This window comes from Merops nubicus, unplaced genomic scaffold (genome assembly GCF_000691845.1).
Source record: "Merops nubicus isolate BGI_N331 unplaced genomic scaffold, ASM69184v1 scaffold12337, whole genome shotgun sequence".
Classification (NCBI taxonomy): Eukaryota; Metazoa; Chordata; class Aves; order Coraciiformes; family Meropidae; genus Merops; species Merops nubicus.
Genome location: NW_008619662.1, coordinates 5,408 through 26,203, shown reverse-complemented (window position 1 = coordinate 26,203; position 20,796 = coordinate 5,408). Strand labels below are relative to the sequence as shown.

Here is a 20,796-nt window from a genome sequence, read left to right as displayed (position 1 = left end):
CAACTGAAATAGCTCCCTGATAGACATCACAGGGGCTGAGCACAGGAGCTCTCTGCATTTCTTCTGAGTCTCCTGACGGCTGCCAACAGGCTCTTCTGTTTGGAGTTTGTTGGAGTTCTTTTCTCTCTCCTCGCTGTGGATGGTGATAGTGAATGCTCTTCATAGATGAATAAGCTCTAATTTGTAACTGCAGAGCCCTGTGTTAATAAGCAGGACCGAGTTCTTCTATCAGTCAGCTACATCAGCTCCCAAGGAGGTTACCGCTGAGAGCCAAATGTGGCGTGGGAGCCATGAAATTATCTTTAGTTCCCCTGTCTGACACTCATTCCAAGAGGCTGGGCCTCAGCAGCAGCTCAGTATCCCAGAGCATCTCAAAGAGGCAGCTCCACACCTGCAGGGTTACAGTGCCCAGGGGGACTGTTGTGTGCTGCTGCCCTGTACAGTGAAAGCTGTCTGGGCTTTGGGAGGCAGATTTTCACATCAGCCCAGCTACATTTCCCAGTCTGTGACAATCAGGCAACTGCAGTGTCTGATATAGGAGTATAAGTGTATATTTTAGCTAGATCTGTAAAAAATGGAGGCTTCCTGTGAACCCAATGCTATCCTGGAAAGGAGAAATGCCATTGCCATTCTCCACTCATTAGGAAGCCCAGTGCCACCCTGCAGATGCTGCCTTGCAGCCTCTCTCTGGCAGGTTGGATGGAGGCACATGGATCACACTGTGCAATGACATGATCCTCTTCAACTTCAGCACCATGAAATGGCATGCAAAGAAATGAACTTTGAAAATGCACTTTCTTCCTCCAGTCCCAAATCCTGCAGGTGCTCCTGCTCAGAACCAAGTAGCACAACACAGCTCCAGTGCAGGAGACCAACCACTCTGCTCTGTTTCTTACTAAGGACAGGGTCTTCTGAGGAAGAAAGGAAATGTGGTTGTTGTATCAGTCTGATGGCTCTTAAAGCAAATACTCAGTAGGCAATACTCAAAGAGCTACATTTCTAAATCAGCCCAAGACAGAAGAGAGACACTATCTGTGGCCTAATTTGATGTCTGCTGCTGAGAGCCAGCAAGCCCTCTGAGATGAGAAATTCTACATAAGAAATACCAGCCTCCTCAAGCCTGCAGTGTTGCAAACAGTGAGATGAATAAGAAAATCCTCTTTTGTGGCACATTTCTTTTTAAAGTTCAACCTTGTTAATGACTGCAAAGTTATTTGCATTCCACAGCTGAAGTGTGAGTTGCAAAGGGTAAACACCTAATGGTTGTTCATCCTGTTAATTAAGTACTTTCTGCAACAGGAAAAAAAAAAAAAGGAAGAAATGAGAGAAGGAAGTTGGAGAGGAGGCTGCATGACTTGGGGAAAAGGGACTACAGCTCAACGTTCCTCATCAGGCACTGCCAAGAGGTAATAGGTTTTTGTCAGGAAAATACAGGATGAATATCCTATCAAGAACACAGCTGCTACTCAGATGCCTGTTACTGCTAACAGTGAAGCACTGAAGCAAATCCAAATGGCAGTCACTCCTGCCATTAAGAAGATCACTAGCTGAGCTGGAAGAGTCCTTCAAGAAAACCAGGTGCTACCCAAATTGCTCAATCCCTCTGCTGGTGAATAAAACAAACTCCAGATCTTCCACGGATGAACATATGGCCTCCAATTATACAGAATTTTGTCTAATCCTGTTCTTAAAATTTTTTAAGTGATGATGACACATGAATTTTAACTAAAGGTCTTCTATCCGTAACACAACCCTTGATGGTAGCAGACATGAGCTCAGCTTAGGCAGCTGCAACTGGAAATTCACCAGTGATGTGAACATGGACAAAAGGAAAGGCTGAATAATCTCTAAAAGCCTGCAACAGTTTCATCAAAATTCATAATTTTCACAAATTTATGCTGCATTGGTTTAAACATATAAATAAAAGAGGCCCCACATATTCTAGGACAAAGGTAGAAGTTTGCAAATCCTGGCTACCTACCCATGGAAGAAGCAATTAACAAATATTTCAGCTTGAAATGAAATCCATCTCTACTCAGAGCACTTAAACATTTATCTGTAGGATTGTAGGTATGGCCTGTGTCAGCAGGATTTAAGTGCAGGCATAAATTCAGCATGGAATAAAGGCAAGCTGCTGAGGGCTGCTTCTGGAGGCCAACTCTGTTAGCAACCACCCGGTGCAGACCTTGAGCAAGAGTCCACAGTAAGCAAAACTTCTCAGCATTTATTTTACCAGACAGCAGACTACAGTTGATAAATAAAAAGGAGGCTGTATTGGGATGGGGGTTGGTCTCTTCTCTCAAGTAACCAGTGAAAGGATGAGAGGCAATGGGCTGAAGTTGCACCGGGGAAGATTTCAGTGGGATATTAGGAAGAATTTCTTTCCTGGCAGAGTGGTGAGACATTGGCCCAGGCTGCCCAGGGAGGTTGGTGGGGTTCCCATCCCTGGAGGGGTTCAAAAACATGTAGATGTGGCACTTCAGGACACAGTTTAGTGGTCATGGTAGTGTTGGGCTGATGGTTGGACTTGATGTTCTTAGAGGTCTCGTCCAACCCGAGTGATCCTCTGACTGCAGCGATGCAGCGACGAGAGAGGCCATTAATCCCCAACACTGCCTGCCAAGAGCTGAGCAGGGCCTACAGGACACATCCTGCAGAAGCACTGAAAAACCACTCAGGCTAAAAACTGTCTCGAGACAACTCTTGCAGAGTTTGCCAGGTCCTCTTGCAGGCAGCACTTCAAGAGTTCTGGATCTTGCAAATGAATCCTGGGAGCTCTCCCAGGCTTCATGTGAGGTGCAGAAGGTATTGACTTTTAACTTAAAGGCAGGGTTTATTCTCCCTAGTGAATTTCTAACATTTACATGAAATAGGTGATAAGTAAAGCAAACATGAGAATTTTAGAAGTCATTCACAAGTATTTTAAAATACATACCCACCTTACCCTGTTAGTGTTAATATAAAGTTCTAAAAATATTTTTATTTGCTTCCTTTCTGACTTCAGCAATAGCCATGCTGAAACTATTTAACTTTGGTTTCTTCTTTCTTTCTACCTCACCTTCTCCTGAACGAGTAAATTTCCTCCAATATCCAGGAAAGAACAGACGAGCAGACTATAAACACTTCTCACATTCTTGAGAATCTCTGAAGGGTACCTCTGCTTCTGAGTAACATCACCATTCCAGAGTGAGGAGGAGAGATGATCTGCTGAAGGATGTTTACTCAGCCAGCTGGGGTTTGTCAAGGAGTAAGAACACAAAACCTGCAGCTACAGCTTCCAAGTGCCATTCTGCAGGAGGCTGGAGCTGGGGAGGGGCTGTGAGTAACCCATCTATCCATCTCACTTTTCTTCGAGCGAAGAACCATGAGGGAACTGTGTTCTCAATCATGAGGCACCTAAAATGGCTTGTCTGGATGATGATGGATCTGATGTATACATAAGAGGTGTAAAGGGAGTGGAATCTCTCTTTTTTTCTCTACAGAGACAGAATGAAGCTGAAACTCACAGAAATCAGATTAATAACAAGGACCACTTCTGTATCCAAAAGGGAGAACCCATAGCCATATTTTTTCCACGGAGTTTATTATTTCAGGCTGTCACTCAAAGTGAAGTATGAACTAACCTGATACACTCCTCACCACTGACACAAAGCTGACTCTGAAGGGCACTCCAGACCTTCAGACATGGTAAGACTGAACACTTGCCTTACACAAGGCATCACTTCTCCTCTCCAGTTTCTGTTGTCTATAGGAAGCCCATCAGTCATGTCCTCTACTTCAGCTTCAGCTTCCCAAGCCTCTTCTCTTGCTGGCAAGAAGACTGATGGGATACATGAAGTTAAGGGAACTGACAAACTGACTCAATCACTCTTGAATGTTCTTAAAGCAGTGGCAATCCCTTTAGCTTTCAACATATTTCCTGTCTTTGTCCAAGAGATTAAGTCAGAGGCATGAGGCACCAAAAATGACTTAAAGAATGATCCAGGGATTTATTGCCTGCTGCACATTACCCTAACACAAGCAGAGTCCTTGTTCTTGACTGACATACCCATCCTATGTTGGTTTTTTTGTTTGTTTTTTTTTTTTCAAATTTTTTCAGAGATTAGTCAGAGATGATTTTGCTGTCAAAAGATAGTCTTCTGCAGTTCTGTTCTGTGACAGCTGCAATATGTGGCTAACCTTCATCGAGTCAGAACATTTTGGTGTTACATGAATAATACACCAAATAATACTGTTTCCTCAAAGAAACATTCAAGTCCACTTTGTCAAACTCATGAACCATCAGTTCTCTGAGTATTTCTTCTTCCAGGTTTGGAGAGAAGTTACACTTAAATGCCACTTGTCCTAATCTTTGTGACACAGTGCAGCTTATAGGGGGGAAGTTTCCAAACCTGAACAAATAACTCTGGCAGCCACACAAACCCGTGGAGCAGGGCTCCAGGTTAGGTGATCCAGGGATCTGCAGGAAAGGCTGTCCAAGGGTGCAAACACAGATGAGTCTCCCCACCTGCCACCCTGAAGTCCTGCTGTTGAGACTGTTGCTAACAGACCACACACATGGCAGATTCACTGTGGTCATCTGCCTGCTGGCAATGAGTTTGAGAAAAAACAGCTTCATTGACCACAGGCCACTGTTCACACATCAGATGGTAACTTTGCTGAGTACCATAATAAATGAATGCAGTTGGAAAATGAGAGGTGACATTTGGACATGCAGTGCTTTTGAAATCCCTAAATTTACATCCAGTTTTGTGATGTAGGACAGATTTGGTCAGAGTGGAACCACACTGTCCCCACCATCTAACACCCTAAGGGGTACAGATGTTCCAGGTCACTAGCAAGGAATAAAGCTTCCACAAGAAGCAGCTCTGCTTCCCCCATCTAGTCCTAATAAAGATCTTTCTATGACAGGGTATGATTTCATTCTAGAAACCAGAAAGTAACAGCTTGTTTATTAATCTTCTGAGCTGTGCAGCCCCACCAAAATCTAGCTTTTTATTGGGCCTTTAAAGAGCACAATACAAATATTCAGCCCTGTACCATTATATCTCCAGGCAAATGTGGCAAGAAACCAGACAAAACCACAGGAGAGTAACTTAGCACTGCCTGCAAGCCAAGAAAGATCCAAAGCTCTCCATCAGGATATCTGGATGGCTTTCAGAACAAGTGAACAAGTTGCAGTAGATGAGCTTTGATTTTTGCAGATCTCGCACTCTGTTTTTCAGGCATCTTTGCTATTTTTTAATAGCTCTTTTTATACACTAGCTGAAGTGCCCTGAGAAAGTTGCCAGGTTTATGCATACTCCCTGGGGAATGATGCTGTGCTTCAGACTGCAGGCACACAGCTGACAAGAGTCAAGACACTGCTGAAAAATGTGTGGCAGAGCAGGAATGGTTATTCACCCACTCCAGGGCTGGACCTCAGGAGGTACTTGGCTATGTTAATGCCTTGGAAGAAAAGAACAAAAACTTCTGAAGCTTCATCCTGAAAACAGTATAAAGAGCACTGTTTTTAAATTAGAAGAGCAAACAATTCTACTTCTCTTCTTTCCTGTCATTGATTGGAGTGCAGTGAGTAAGAGAGACCAAGGTTAAGGTTTCTGAGACTCCTCCATGCCCTCCTTTGATCTAATTCTGTGAAAGTGCTAAGCAATAGAATCACAGGTAAAATACAGGTTTTTTTCTGAATGCCTTCCAGTGAACAAGGCAGAGCACTAAAGCTCCACTCCTGTGATGTTTCACTTTGTTTTGGAGATGGGAATGACCTGTGATGGGAAGCAGGAAAGCAGCAATAGGCTGGATATACACTGCTGGTCTCCTGGCTTAGCAGGATGTTATATTCAAGAAGAAATCTCCCCTTTTAGACTTGATTCACTGCTATGCTGTGGTCAGTTTACATTATTTAGGCAATCTGTAAAACCTTTAAAGGACATAAAAATTCTATGTGCATTCTGCCTGTGCTCTGACTCTCTACTACAGCCATGGTGTGCTGTACATGCAACTGTGCTTTACGTGGCTGGCAAGATCCTAAGTGATGACTTTTCCCCATCTTTTCTTAGAAATACAAACAAATTAACAAATACAGAGCTAATTTGTTGCCAGAACAGCACAGTGAAGACTGATTCTCAACAGCTGAGCTGCTCCTTTTCATATTAAGCAGCTCGTTTCAGTTTTTCAGTTTTTCATATTTCAGTTTTTCAGTTTTTCATATTAAGCAGTTCCTTTCTTCAGCGAAGACTGATTCTCAACAGCTGAGCTGTTCCTTTTCATATTAAGTCTTCAGCACCTTTCTCCTTCCAAAATTAGTCATGAATAAAAGAATTTGGAAAGTAATAATATGAAGACAAAAGCCATACACTACAGAGCACTTACAAAAAGCCTTCGTGTTTCAGACCATGAATTAACATGATCCTACAAAGATAATTTCTTTCAAAAGTGGACCTGGAGAAAGCAGTTGGTTCCATGCAGGATCTACCTTGTCACATTTTGTAGTCTACTAGAGCTGTCCTCATTTTCTTCTATTGTTTTGTGACTGCCATGCAAACAGCCATTGCAGCTCTTGGTCCCTTCTACCTCTAAGGAAATTATCAGGGGCCTTTTGTGATTTGAAACTGAGGACAGAACCATTCTACACTTAAGGTGACATGGAGAGGCAGCTTGTAAACATTGCACAGCATGGTTTTACCATTTACTAGCATAAAATATACTACAAAGCTACCTTAGGGCACATTTTAATCTTTCCTGTATAATTGAAATTTTTCCTTCTGTGTAAACAGTAATTTACCTTCTAGGATATAGGAGCTTATTAAAAACAAACACAAAAAGCAAGAAATTTCTTCTCTATTCTTTTGGCCCTCCTCCAAAGGTCTTCTTCCTCAGGAGTGACACATTTGGCAGTTTATAAAATACTTAACACATGTAATGCTTGGGAGTAATCAAAACCTGTACCTCCCAGGCTTTTTTGATGGGAAAAAAACAAAATAGGGAGATTTTTCTACCCTTGTAAAGATGCAACTTGTATCTGTCCCGAGGCAGAAACACACTGGCAGTGGATTTACCTGGGGATGCAGGCTGAGGTGGGGCCCTTGTGCTGAGGCCAGCAGTCTGGAGACAGCTGAAGTGAAGTGGTTCCCCTTGCTCTGCCAGCCCTTGTCCAGGCTGCTCACTCTGAAGATTGAGGCACTCAGGCCTCAAGAGAAGAGGAAGGTGTGGACACCACGAGTACAATTACTGGATTCAGGGCAGAGAACAGGGATTTGTGTCCGTGGCACGGCTGATTGCTAATTGTTTGCTAAAACTTAACCTACAAAATCAGATTTTTCTCCAGTAGTTGGGTGCCAAAAGATGCAGCTAATTCAGCAGTGGAATTTCAAATTGCCTCAACAAGATAAATCCAACAGGACTAATCTAATCTCCAGCAGGATTTAGCCACTTAACCAGATTATGCTTTGTTTAAAAACTTATTGCCTATGTACCTGCAGATTTAGCAGCCTGACTAGCTTGGAAAACTTTCCTCCAAGCCCAGTTTGGAGCAAGAACTACCCACAGATGTCTAGCTTTTCTCATCAGGACTTTTTTCAGTCCTGTATGTTCAGTGCTGCAGATCATCAACCTGCACTAGAAATCTGAAGGCTGTTACTTTCCTGTACCTGGCACAAAGCAGCACCTACTCCTCAGCTTGGCAGTGCAATGTGGGGGAAAAAAGACATGGTGGGTACATCTGAAATGCCTTGGAGAGAAGAACACTGAACAGCATGCCTGGTGAAGAGTGCTCCTGAATTCCCAGATCACTTACACTGCTACAAAGAAAAAGTAACTTTAAGACCTACTCCCTACCCAAAACACACTGTGCTGCCCCTCCACCCAAAGGCAACAATCTCTTTACCAATTCCCTCTTAACAACGCCCCTCGAAAGAATCTTGAAGTTGAACCTACCTGCCTGAATCATTTCATATTAGAGAAGAAATGCTGAGGTTTATTTCACTCAAAAACATAAAAGCTGCAGAAATTTGTCTGGCAATTAGTTTAAAATCAGTGTGAGATTACACATTCTTTACGCTGAGTATAAAGAACTAACAACTTTGGTAACAATTTACAGGCCCAGAAAATAACTCAGGTCTACTTTGGATTTTTGTCTTAGGCTACTGACAAGATTTGACTTGTAACTTTGTCAACGTTAAGATATATAAAATCTTCTCCATCCAATCCATCTCTTTTAACATTAAGACATAAAAAAGCTTCAGTAGAACAAGATCATCTTTTTTTAAGTCTACTGTTTCCCTCTGCAGAAATGTCTTTCAAAAAACCAAACTCATTCCTATTTTCCTTCCTGTCCCCACAAAAATTCTGTCAGTCTGATACTCTTCAATCAAGACCAAAAGTCATTTCTCAGCATCTCTCTGTTCCTACTTCTTTCTTTCAGAAGCTGGCAATGACATTTTTATCTCCCTTGGTGTTTTGTACTGGAGCAATTATCATGATAAGAACACAACTGCAGTATTTTGTTGCATACAAACACCACCCTGCAGGATTCAGCAGGTATTTGTGAATAACCAGGTAGGATGAGGGGCCTTGGCAGTGGCTGGTTTCCCAAATTCATTCATTCTGTCCCTGCCCACCAGTATTCTACCTGGAAACTGCACTGACTTGAGCTGGCAACACAGAGCATATTTACTATCATTCATATGCTGGAACTGTCATGAATATGTCACAAAATATGGAATTTGTCCATATGCCTGAAATTCAGTCAAACCAGCCTAAAAAAAGAGATAAAAGCTGTAAAGCAAGCAAGCAAAGATTAAAAATTTGTTATTTTAAAAGAGCTTCAGGACCATTTGGCACATTTCAAACACAGAGAACTTCTTCAGACCTGCAGTTTCCTAATGTGAACACAAGGTAAGGATAGCCTCAGATTTATGCTTGGATGTCAACAGTGAGCCAAAACGGCGACAAGGCATCAAAATCAGCCCTGATCTGCACACAGCAGTGCTGGTGGTATGCTGCCTGCTGAAGGGTGTCTGTGGCTGCAGTGTCTGTGGCTATCAGGCCAGTAAATAAAACAGAGAAGTAGAGTTTCTGGTCCTTCCTAGATTCAAGGAAGATCTGACCTGAAATGCTGCTTTACCCTTTTCCAGACTAATTCTTCACTACTTGTTTGTGGTGTTCCCTAGCCCTGTTAGCTGGAGGAAAGAGCAGAACCCAACACAAAGCCTTGGGTGAACCTTGCTCCACTCAATCCAAACTCAACCCTGCTGACTCTCAGCTGTCAACCCTGAGCAAACCCCTGGAGGCTGGAGAAATGAACCAGTTTCCCCAAGACATGAAGCCTCCACACACCTTTGCATTGAGATGACTCTTACCTCTTTCTGGTGATACTTTATTGCTACCTTTAGCTTTGCCAAGTCATGACATTTTTGGGGATCCAGCTCTTCGCTTTGATCATCTCTGTGGTTGAGAATGATCTCCAGTTCTCGGGAGCTCCGTGCTTGATCCAAAAGGTCCTTAGCAAAACGCTTGCACTGCTGTGAAAGCTCTTCATACTCAGCTTTGAACTCGTTCTCCACTTTGCTGAGCTCCTTCAGCTCCCAGCCCAGTCGGAAGGCCGTCAAGATGGGGTCCTCGCTTGATAAGGCAATTAACGAAGGGCTGGCTAAGGCTTTGTAGATGTTCAGCCTTGACCTGGAATGCCTCAGGCTGTCCACCTCCGAGCTGGAGACACATTCCACACAGTTGCACCTGATCTGGTGTGGGCGTGGAATCGTCACCCGTCTTTGGACCAGCAGTTTGATGATTTCGTAGTTGTTGGTGTGAGCCGCCAGCATGATTGGGGTGATATCTGGAGTGAATTCTGAAAACTGGGTGTCCATCATCAAGGTTGGAACCTACATAAAGGGATAAAGCATAGTTATACTTCATGTGGAACAGCAGAAATCAGATGTCCTTGCTTCGTACTTTTGAAGTGATGTCATAACAAACCCCCTCTGTTTAAATCCTGTTGTAGCCATGCACACACACTGCTTTTCTGGCAAACCCATATTCCCCCAAAATCATTCCTGTCTGCCTCTCAAGCAGGAACCTGTCACCATTCCATTCTCAGCCTGGTGCAGAAGCCAGTCACATCCTCATCTGAATGCTTTGTGTGTGAACCTGTTCTGAAATGGGTATTGGTTCATGTACCAGGTGGACTTTTGTAGGAAAACAGAAAGACAAAAGGCTCAGGTAATTAGACAAAAAGAAAGGAAAGTCTGGAAAATGATGAATACTGAATAGATTTCCATAACTATCATTATTTGCATTATATGTCTGCATTAGCAGGCCAAGAACCTGCTTGTAGGTGGCCCTACTCAAACCAAACCAAAGCAAACCCAACCCTGGTCTGCAGTTGAGCAAAGCACTTCCTCACCTTTTCCCTACTGTTTTTATTTGAAAATACTTTTCAGTGGAAGGATACATTACATAACTGCCCTCAGAATAGATTCAGGGTTTTTTTTTATAAATGGCTTTGAAAAAATTTAAATGTAAAATTAATGAGCCATAGTCCACTACAAATAAGACACTCCAGGGTGTGCATTATTCAGCTACTGTTGCACTTCTTAAAAGATGAGCTTAATGCACACCCTGTTGTGTCTTATTACTGTATGCAGAGTGCAAAATTAGAGCCCAACGTCCTCCGTCGGCAGCACGCCGCGGGTCTCCGTGTGCTGTGCAGGCAGCTCTCTGGAGTGTGTTAATCATTACTCAACCATACTGTACTTGGCGTGCCCACTGCTCCTGCCCTGGCAGTTGGCATCCTGCTGCTCACGGGCTGATTGCTGGCTTTGGGGAACAGGAGGCTTGTTTCCCCTTGCAAATGTCAAAGGCGTTTCAGAGGAACTCTTGCCAAAGGCTGGTAATGACAGGAAACGTCACCCGGGCTGTAAAAGTCCCAAAGTAAAGCAGCCAGAAAGTGGCACGAGGTACCTGGGTAGAAATCCTTCTGCAGAATGTACCTGGTTACGAGTTGGTGAACCTCCAACCACTGAATCTGAGCTTCCTGGGAGTTAAGAACCTCCGTAACCCTAAGGAGCTGAAGGCTGTTGGGCTGTGTTCGACTGACAAATCTCTACGTCTCTACGTCAGCCTGTTCACAGCACCCAACACCCTCCCAAAGGCCAGCACCACGCTGAGGTGCACAGCTGGAGCACAGCTCCCTGCCTGGGTGGCTAGAGGTGTCTGGGGAATAGGGCCAGCCTGCTGCCCTGGATGTGGCACAGGAGTTAAATCACCAGCAGTCCACAGACACCCAGGTGTAAAGAGGCTCTGGTAACCCTGGTCCCTACAGGTGCAGCCAGGAGGGAGCTCATAAATGCAGCTGCTTGGGAAGAAAGGATGGTAGGATGGTAGTGAGGATTTGCTGTGGCTCAGGAGGACTCTGTGTCTCTCAGCAAGGTTGGCTAAGTGTATTTTAAGGTATCTGGTAACAGCTGAAAGCAGCTCTCCTTGTAAGGTCTTTTATTTCCTTTCTCTTCCTTTGCTTAGCACGTTTAGGTAATTTGTTAAATGTCAAGAGAAAGGTGTGGGGCTTTCTTCTTTCCTCACAGCAGCATAGTTTTTTAAGCCCTGATGCTTGAATAATTTAATTTATCTTTTTTCCCCTCCTTTTTCAGTCAGTCACTGGCTGCTGTACTCAGAGCCTCTGCCTCAAAGGAAGAATGTGTTCCCCCTCTATCACTCCTATTACTGTCAAGTTTAATCTTGTTTTCCTATATGGAAGTTATTGTACCCTGGGCTGTGAAAAGGCTTTTCAGTTTTACACAGATGAGGTGCTCGTGTCGCTCAGAATATGAAATGGGCAGCACTTGCAGAGGTAGTAATGTTACAGGGCTAACCTGGTCTGCTTCTGTCTGCTCCTGAGGCTTTCTAAATCTGGATCTAGGGCTCTTGAGATGGTTGCCCCAAGGTCTGGGATCAAACTGGGGCAAGCCCTCACCCCCAAAACGGAGCAGTACTTTGGTCTCAGGCAGCCCCTCTGTTGAAGGCATGTTTGCCTGGGCAGCGTGCAGCCCTTTTAATTAAGGGCTAAGGCACAAAATGGTGCTGCAGAGACATAGAGGCTCCCTGGGGGCTGGGAGCAGATCAGTGTGAGGCCTTAAATCACAGGAGCTGAAGCTTGTTTCTGATGATAGCTGAGCAGCAAAACAAGCCACCAAAACACAGAACAGGAATAGTGTGACTGATGGCTGCTGTGGCTTCTCTTTTGTGTGCCTGGCTCATCCAGAGACCAGACACTGGCTAAAAATTGTCTGTCTTGTGGTATTTTTGTGGTCTTCCTGCACAGGGGGCTCTGATAATCCACACCTTACCCAACTGTCTTGTTTGAAAGGTGGGGCTATGCAAAGCAAGTGTTCTGTGTCTGGTCACTGGAGGGCCAGCAGAGATTACAACACTGCATTGTGGTTGCTGGTGTTCCTCCTCTGATGGGTTGTGTTCATGTTTAGATCCACTTCTTCTACGTCTTGGGTTAATTTACAGTGATGGAAGCAGAAAAGGAATAAATTATTCTACCCCAAGGGCTCTGCTAAGCTCTTCCAAGGTTATTTTCATTAAGTGACCTGAATAACAAATTCTTCTCCATTAACCTCACCACCTGACACAAGCTGTTAAGCTGAGTCCTTCAGAACCTTACTGTCACTACTTGCAGAGGAGTGTGTGCCTTCTCTGTATTTCATCTGGGGAGTGTTCATTTAAGAAATTAACACTACCATTAATAATGAGTGGCTGAATGCTTGTTACCAGCTTTCTAGACTTAATCCTCATAAAGGTAGGCTGCTTACCTCTGCTTCTCTGATACTGCAGGGAGTGAAAAATCTGCTAAATTTAAAAAAGAGGGGTGGGGAAATGAGTTTAATTCATTAAAAAAGAAGAAAATGGAGGATTAGCTCCCATAAAAGCACTGTTCAGTATAGCTGAGCTCTCCTGAACACAAAAAGTAGTTTTCCAGTAAATACCTCACTGCTGGAAAGAAGCTCTGGATGGGAAGAGCAGGAATCTCTGCTTAGGTTAGTAACTAGCACAGAGTTAAGAACAGAACTATAGAGACAAAAAGAACCCAAACAACCTAGCACTGAAGAGCTGATGGCCTATAGCTTTGGGCTTAATCTAGTCTGGAATCTGAGTGCCCCTGCCCCAAGACTACTCAGCAATGTGAACCAAAGTGCAGTGAATGGGGAGGTTAAGGAGGTACAGCCCAAAAGTGTGCTCCTCAGACAAGCTTCAAAGCCTGATATGAATGCATCTTTGGCCTTTCTGTGGACCACAGAAGCTAATATCCACTTTGAATGCTGGAAGATTTCAAAGCAAGCTATAGTGTTCCTACAGCATCTGTCATCTGCTGGCCACCCCCTTCTTGGGTGCATTAAGAGTGTGGCTAGCAGGTTAAGGGAGGTTCTACCACTCTGCTGTGACCTAGTGAGGCCACATCTGGAGTATGGGGTCCAGTTCTAGGCTCCCTAGCTCAAGAGATGAGGAGGATCAAGACTGGAGAGGCTCCAGCCCTGGTAGGCAGCAGTAGTTCTGTCCCATGAAAGGCTGCACAAGATGTGATGATAAAACAGATTGTCATCTATCTTTGCATATAAAAAAGGACAACTAGGTAGGAAAAAAGCTGTTCTGCAGCAAAGGAACTTGCAAGTCAAGTGCCAAATCTTGAACTCTGAGGAAAGAGTTTGGCTCTCTAGTGCCTATTTGGGGATGGTTTTCTGTTTCTATTTCTACATCTCATGCTCTTCTGCCCTGCTATATTGGCAGTCCTCCTGATTATGGTCTGGTAACCCTACCAGACACTAGTGTCCCTTCATGTCCAGGTCACTCCTCAGTGTTCACATCTGCAGTCTCCCCAGGCAACCCTTCAGTGCTTCAGACCTGAACTGGAAAGAGAATATCTAGAAAGTAAAGCAAAGCCAAACCTAAAAAGTCCTTCACCTCCTTAGTTTTGTTATCTAGTCATAAGCTTCTTGTGTCAAAAGCAGTTTAAATATGCACCCTGTCTAGTACTGAGAATGCTGCTGCTACTGCTTGAAAATAACTAATAGCACTTTTACCTTTTACAGGTGGAATTGTCCCATTTTCAAGCCATCCCCACTGCACAAACTAGCACCTGACCTGGACCAGTGCAATAAATTGTAAGTATAACCATGATAAACTGTGAATATATTCATCTGTGTTATTTTCAGCTTGCACAACTTTTATAGCTTATAGCTGTATCAAAAAGTTTTTCTAATGGCCAAAACAATGTTTTCCTAAGAACAAACTCGTGCAACATCACTGGAAAACTTCAAACACTTCTGGAAATGGCTGGGTAACTTTACTGAGCAAGGATTTCCTATTTCTGGATGGTTTTATCTGTGTGTAGCCCTGGGGGGGAAATGCATGTGCCATCCACAAGCGTGGTAATGGGCAGAGCCAATTTCTGTTGTTCTAAAAAGATTTTGTGCTACATCAATTTCAGGCAAGGCTCAGTGGTCAGAAGGAGCCTTAGCAGTGAGTGTGATTGTGTTCAGAATTGTAGTCCTGTGGTACTTTTGGCTGCAGCTCTATGAATAGGGTATGAGAGACAGCCAGTGTTGCTAGACTGCAGATCAGCCACGTTACCACCAAAAGGGTCTTGAAAAAAACACAGATTGGGACTGCCATGGCCAACTGAATCCTGCTCTTTGCCTAAATCCATAAATTCTTTCATGGACACAGGCTTCTTGGTGTTTGTTTCCTTATGTGGGACTCAGGAAAAATGCTACCTGCTTCTCTAAGTGCAAGCATTCATTTTTAGGTGATGCAGTGGTGTGGGTTTCAATAACTGTGTATCTTCATCAGAGATGCCTTGAGAGACATCTTGTAGCAGAGTGATGACAGTATCTGTATTAATAGGTTGCTTTTTTTTCCTAAGAGCAAATCATTGACTGAAATGATGTAATTTGGTTAATGAAATACAATGGTTGTTATGAGTTTATGTTGCTCAAGCAATGTACATCAAGGGCTTTTGTCATGGTTGTGAACAAGTTTGTAACTCTGGCATAAAGCACATGGGGTTGTAGATGTATCTCAGGCAAGCTCTGCTGTTGTTGTTGAGGTATTCAGGGATTTCAATACAGCTGTCCCAGAATATCCAGCTGAAGAAAAGGCTTTTTCTGATCTGAAATCTGCTCAGTGACTTAAATGCCTGTAAAGCCAAATATCAGATTGATACTGCAAAACAGAGAATTAGTACCTTTATAGAAAGATAAACACTAATAAAAGGTTACCAGACAGTACATATTAATGCTGAAATGGGTATCTCTGAATAAAAACTAGTATGATACAAGGCATTACTAATGAAATAATGTGAAAAATAAGATTTGTCATACCTGTATTACCAAACTTTCTCCTCTAACAAAAGCAAAATACAAATAGATCTGCTCTAGATTCTTCTAGCTTTAATTCAGCTTCTTAGCCATGTGTTCAAAAGTGGAGGTAGACCCAAGGGATTAGTTTTCAGAGCTAAACTGAAACCCAGTGCATTTGACAGTGGCAGGACTGCATCAGGGCTTGTGTTCAGCCATGTGTTTAGGAAATGCAGCATAGCCAGAAAGACTGTCAGAAGATGTCACCATTTGTGGTTGATGCTACATAATAACTTCTCTTTTATTGGGGATTAAAAAAAAAGGGAATCTGGAGAGGAGCTTTCAGAAGGAAAGGATTTTGCAAATATGCATTTAGATGGCCTATGGCAATTTATTCCAGACAGAACATCCTCTCCTCTAAGCCACTCTCCCTTTCTGATGTGGGTGGAGGAAATAAGATGAGGCACTTGATGATGAAATGAAGAAAGAGTACAGTCAGTGTGGAGTTTATTCTCCAAGTCACAAAGAGATGCTGTTGAAGACTTAGCTTGTGTTTGAACCTCTTGTATTGAAGTGTAGTCTTGAGGTCTGCTTTGCCCTGAACTCCTTGCTCCAGTGAAGAACCACTGAGTCCAGCAGGACAAGAGGCCAGCAAGTGCCTACCATAGTTTAGAGAGGTCAGAGCAGTGTTGTGCCATGAGCAATTGCACCCTCTCCTGGTTATGACTTCTCATCTGTGCAAGAATGGTTGAGAAGCTCCCTGCAGCCACAACGTGCATGTTGTGTCACATTATGCCATGAGCAACTCTCAAAAGAGCCCTGGTTTTATCACACACCTAGGTGGCCTGGGGCTGGCTGAAGAATGACACTTGTCCAGTTAAACAAGGGACAGAAGTTCAAGACTGTTACAAATCCAGGCACTAATGATGCTGCTAGAAGGGGAAAAAGTGGCCTAAGTGGCATCAGAACCTGTCTCACAGCATGTTGTGCATCCACCAAAGCCTTGCCAAAATGCAGAGGTTCCCTGGCTGCCTGCTAGATCCAAAACCCTCTGATACCAACTCAAGGTGTAAGTCTAGTGTTGCTGACATGAGAGGAAGTTGAACTGTCTCCTCAAGTTTGGACAGGCAGATGAGTTCAAATATGCCTGATGCTGGGATTTCCCCATTTGGAAACATAAAATGTTCATTTTTTCACTTTTCTTCACCAACATTTTGAGTTACCCTGGGATAGGAGCAGCTGTCTGGGGAAAAATAGAGCCTAAATCCAGAACAGTTTTTAATGTTTTTAAGTTTGGAAATGTATTTTCTTAAAGAAGTTAGTTAATTCAGTCCTATAAATTTCCTGTCTACACTGAAAGGCTTGCAATGTCACTGCACTTCATATTTTTTCATTTTCCCCTGACCTCAAGTGTGCCAGAACAAAGACAGCCCATGGTTAGCTGGAAATTTGCAGGCTCTGTTTTCAAGGTAATCTTGGTTTGATTACGGCTGCTCTTTTTCTAATATTTTCCAGCATTTATTCTGGGAGGGAAGAACTGTCCAGCTTTTTAATTCATTTTATTTGGTCTCTGTGTTTTCTATTCTTAGTGGTAACAAGGACAAGATGTGCTAATATAGGCTAATAATCATACTATCTATAGCCTTTTATGTCATCTTTGTACATAAAATGTCCCTATTTCCTGTAATTTATTACTCTCTGTGCAGGAGAGATGTTTTATTAAGTTTAGATGAGGTAATATGTCGCTAACAGGCCTTGAAAAGGGAAGGCTTTTTTTGCTTGGGAGAGGTGGGGTTGTGTTCCTATTCAATCACATTCCTTCAAAAGAAGAAAATAATCAGATTTGATGAAAAGAGAAGGGAGTGACTGCATCTGCTGCCAGCCCAGCGCCGGCTCATGTCCCACAAATGCATCCTGACACTCTCAAACCAGGAGCCTGGGTTCCTCCTCAGTGGGACTATTCAGCTGTGCTTTTGGCATTGTTCTTCTAACCAAGAAGATACCATGGCTTCTGAGAAGACCCCAGAGTTTGTGACAGGGAAGAAAAGACACTCTAGAGAGGTGACAGGGTCTCACCTGAGAATAGAAGCTGTGTGGTGGTCATCTTCCCTTACCACCACTTAGGCAGTGACTTGCTTTGTTATTTCTAATGCTAGGGAGTTCAAAACAACTAGCTAATGATATGTTCATCCTGCTTCAGAGATGGCCTCTAGCTCATCATCAGCCTGCCTGAGGAGTATTTAAGTGGAGCACAGGAGTTCTCTCCCACTGCCATGAATTAAGCACCGACCATGCACATGACCCTGAGCCTCCTGCAGGCTTGACCCATTTTCCCACATGCTCTCCCAAGGCAATGACAGAGCACAGAGTGTGGATTAGAGTGTTCTCTTGCTGGAACAATGTGGAGACAAGCAGGGAGGATACTGTCCTCAGTCAAGGCCTTTTTGATTCCCTCCCCTCCTGGCTGCCACCAGAAGACTGCCCATCACAGGGATCAACAAGCCATAAAGGTGCCATTCTACTTTGTGAACCCAAGCACAGCTCCACTCAATAGCCAGACAAGGACTAAGGGACTCATACTCAATGTCCTGCAGATCTTTATAGATCCCAGAGCTTTGTTTCAGAGAAGCCTGTAATTTATGTTCTATTTCCCCACACAAAGAAGCTTCCCTTGGAAAATGTGTTGCAACTATTGCAGCAGACATGTCAAAAGCCCCTTCTGGGTTTCAGAGTCCATACACACCAGAGGTAAAAGCCATGTGTTATGTGATGTCAGGGGGCTGATGGAAAGGAGCACCCAATGCTGAAATTGGGGCTTATGAGCAAAGGGTGGTGAGTAAATCAGGCACATTCATGGATGCTAGGTAGGGAATGAAACAGAGGTTTTTGAAACTTAACACATTAATCAACAGATCTATAGAGAGACCAAAAATTTACTTGTGTAGGAACATAAAGAGGATTTTCTTTCCTGTACAAATGGTTTGTTGCAGGCAGTCAGTCCACCCAGCTGAATCCCAGGCACCCATCACTCCTGGCTGACCAAGCACTGTGCAGTGTGCCCACTGCAGGCACGTGCTAAAATCACTCCCACAAACCAATAAAGATCATTCCCTAGGAAGCACCTCATGTAAAAGTGCTTTCCCATCTTCTCCACCTGTCTGTGTGCTAGACTGCAAGAAGGACATTTGTATGGTAGAAGGCAGTTGTTGGCCTGACCCCAGCAGCTCTTCTGGGAACTAATAGCAGACTCTTGGCCCAGGAGAAGCAGCCAGTGACTTCTCTGCCACTGTCAGCTGGCACTGCAGCCTGCGAGCCCCAGTGCTGCTCCTAAGGTCTGTGTCACCTGACATCTTCACTTTGCCTCACATCTCCTTCTCACAGATTTAAGATTACTTGGGGAGGAAGGCAATGGGGAGGGAGGAAAGGCATTCCAAGTTAAATGTAATCATTAACTGAAGTGGTCTTTGATTTCTCTGTTGCTTAGTTTAATTAGATGGAATTCATTTTGAAGGCAGCCACCAGTGTCAGAGGCATGTTAACTATAGCTGTGAATTATTACTGCATCAATAAAAATAATGAAAAGCTTGGATGCTAGCAGAGCCATTAGGCTTTGGAGCAGTAACAGCTAGTTTTCTGTTTTCAGACACAGTCTTTCTTCCTTACTGTGCCTTTCAAATATTTTCATACTGAGAACTTGTGGCCAGTTTTTCTCAACTGCTTGTATTCTTCAGAACCTGTTCTTGCTCAGAGTGTATCTATCTAACCAGGTTCAGCCTTCCCTTTTTTCTTTGGGCCTCTTATCTTAACATGGAAAAGGCTGGTTTGAGTCACAGTATCTGTACTGAGTCATACCTATCTGCCTGTTACTCAGCCTGGTACAGTGCTCAACAGCATGAGCTCAGTGAGAATGGCTCATGCCTATGGACTCCACTCCCTTGATGCAGGTGCCCAGGTTTCAGCAACACCTTCCTGAATTAGCTGAACTCTTGACAGAACACCAGTACTGCTGGTGTGCAATGGCTGACACTGCAGAAAGGCTACACACATCTGCTGGCAGTGCAGGCTTGCTTTGATCACTTTGTTGTCCCTCACACCCCTGGCTGGCACTCACCTTGTCCATGGTGTGCCAGAAAAAGCCAGTGCATGCACCCAGAATACCTGCTAGCACCACAGAAGCAAGACTTCTTTGTTCAGCCTGTATAAGAGTGAGCTCCCCACACCCTTCCTCAGCTTTAAGGTTAGGAGCTAGTGCTGCAAGGCTTAGCAGTGGTAGCTGGGCAGTCTGCAAGTCTGTCCTTCACCTCTAAAACAAACATAAACCCTTTTTTACTGAAGGAGATGGGAGTGTTCCTCACAGCTACAAATCCCAGATCCTGTGGTCCTGCCAGAGAGTCCCTCTGTGCACTTCACCTGCAGGTGAGACAGATCCACAGGAACCACTTCAGCCAGGGTGTGAGGAACACCAGCTCCTTCTAAAGCTCTTCTCTAATCACACGTCCTATCAAGACATTTCCTGGCTTCAGGCAAAAGTAAAATGGTTTAATGCAACATGTAATTTCTGGGTCACAAAAGACTGTCTTCAGGCAATCTTGTTCTATGATATTTACACAAAGATTAAGACAGATTTTCACTCATCAGCTCATCTGAAAAAGGATTTTTGAGGTCAAATTTTAAGTTTGCTAATACTATCAAGTGCAGCAACCTTCCACCAGCAGGTACTGGAGGATTAGCAACTCAGACTGAACACTTAACCTTTATTCTCCATGGTTTCCTCTTTGTAACCATGTTCTTCCAGGGTTTTTTCCTGTAAAGCTCTTTCTTTTGGAAGATGCCTGGATCTGTTAAGATCCCATTGATTCAGAAGGCTTTCTGACCATCGAAACAAACTGAATCTCACTCATAAATACAGAGATCCCTTTTCTTTTTATTCTCATTACTGAGAAATTGCATTTGTAGTCCCATCTGTGAACCAGATTAATTTGGAGCCATCTGCCATGAGCAAATTGCTAATTTTGGCAGATACCAGAGAGATGCTAGTACCATCCTTATGTAAACATTTGATGTCAGCTCTGATTGTTGTGAAGAAAACAGCTACCCGTAAAGGTGCTTATGGCTCCACCATGGACCTGTAGTCATTCAGATGACTGATCACAGCTTCCTCAAGAAGAGGAGAAGGGCTCAGCAGTCAGCACAGCCTGTGTCTGGTGTGCTGCAAACTCACTCATCTACTGTAGCAAGGCAAAAACTGAGCTGTGATGTGTGTGTGTGTAGTGGAGAACTGGGACCACTTCACAGAATTCACACAAGAGGCTGTTAAGAAAATGCCCCTGAAGACCTCATCTGAGTCAAAGGGAAAATTTGTACTGATTTAGTGCACTTCAAAATGTCTGGAAATAAAACTATTACTAACGATAAACTGAAAGTGAATCAAGTATGTAGGGAA

General features: G+C 43.6%; 1 protein-coding gene across 1 annotated transcript in view; it reads right to left on the bottom strand.

The window, feature by feature from the left end:
• The window catches only part of TRPC5 (transient receptor potential cation channel, subfamily C, member 5), a 61,465-nt gene that overhangs the window by 35,307 nt on the left and 5,362 nt on the right, over positions 1-20,796 (bottom strand). The window contains exon 2 of the mRNA XM_008943876.1: positions 9,360-9,881. Within this exon, the coding sequence (XP_008942124.1) occupies positions 9,360-9,881 (522 nt within the window). The remainder of the gene's footprint in view (positions 1-9,359; positions 9,882-20,796) is intronic.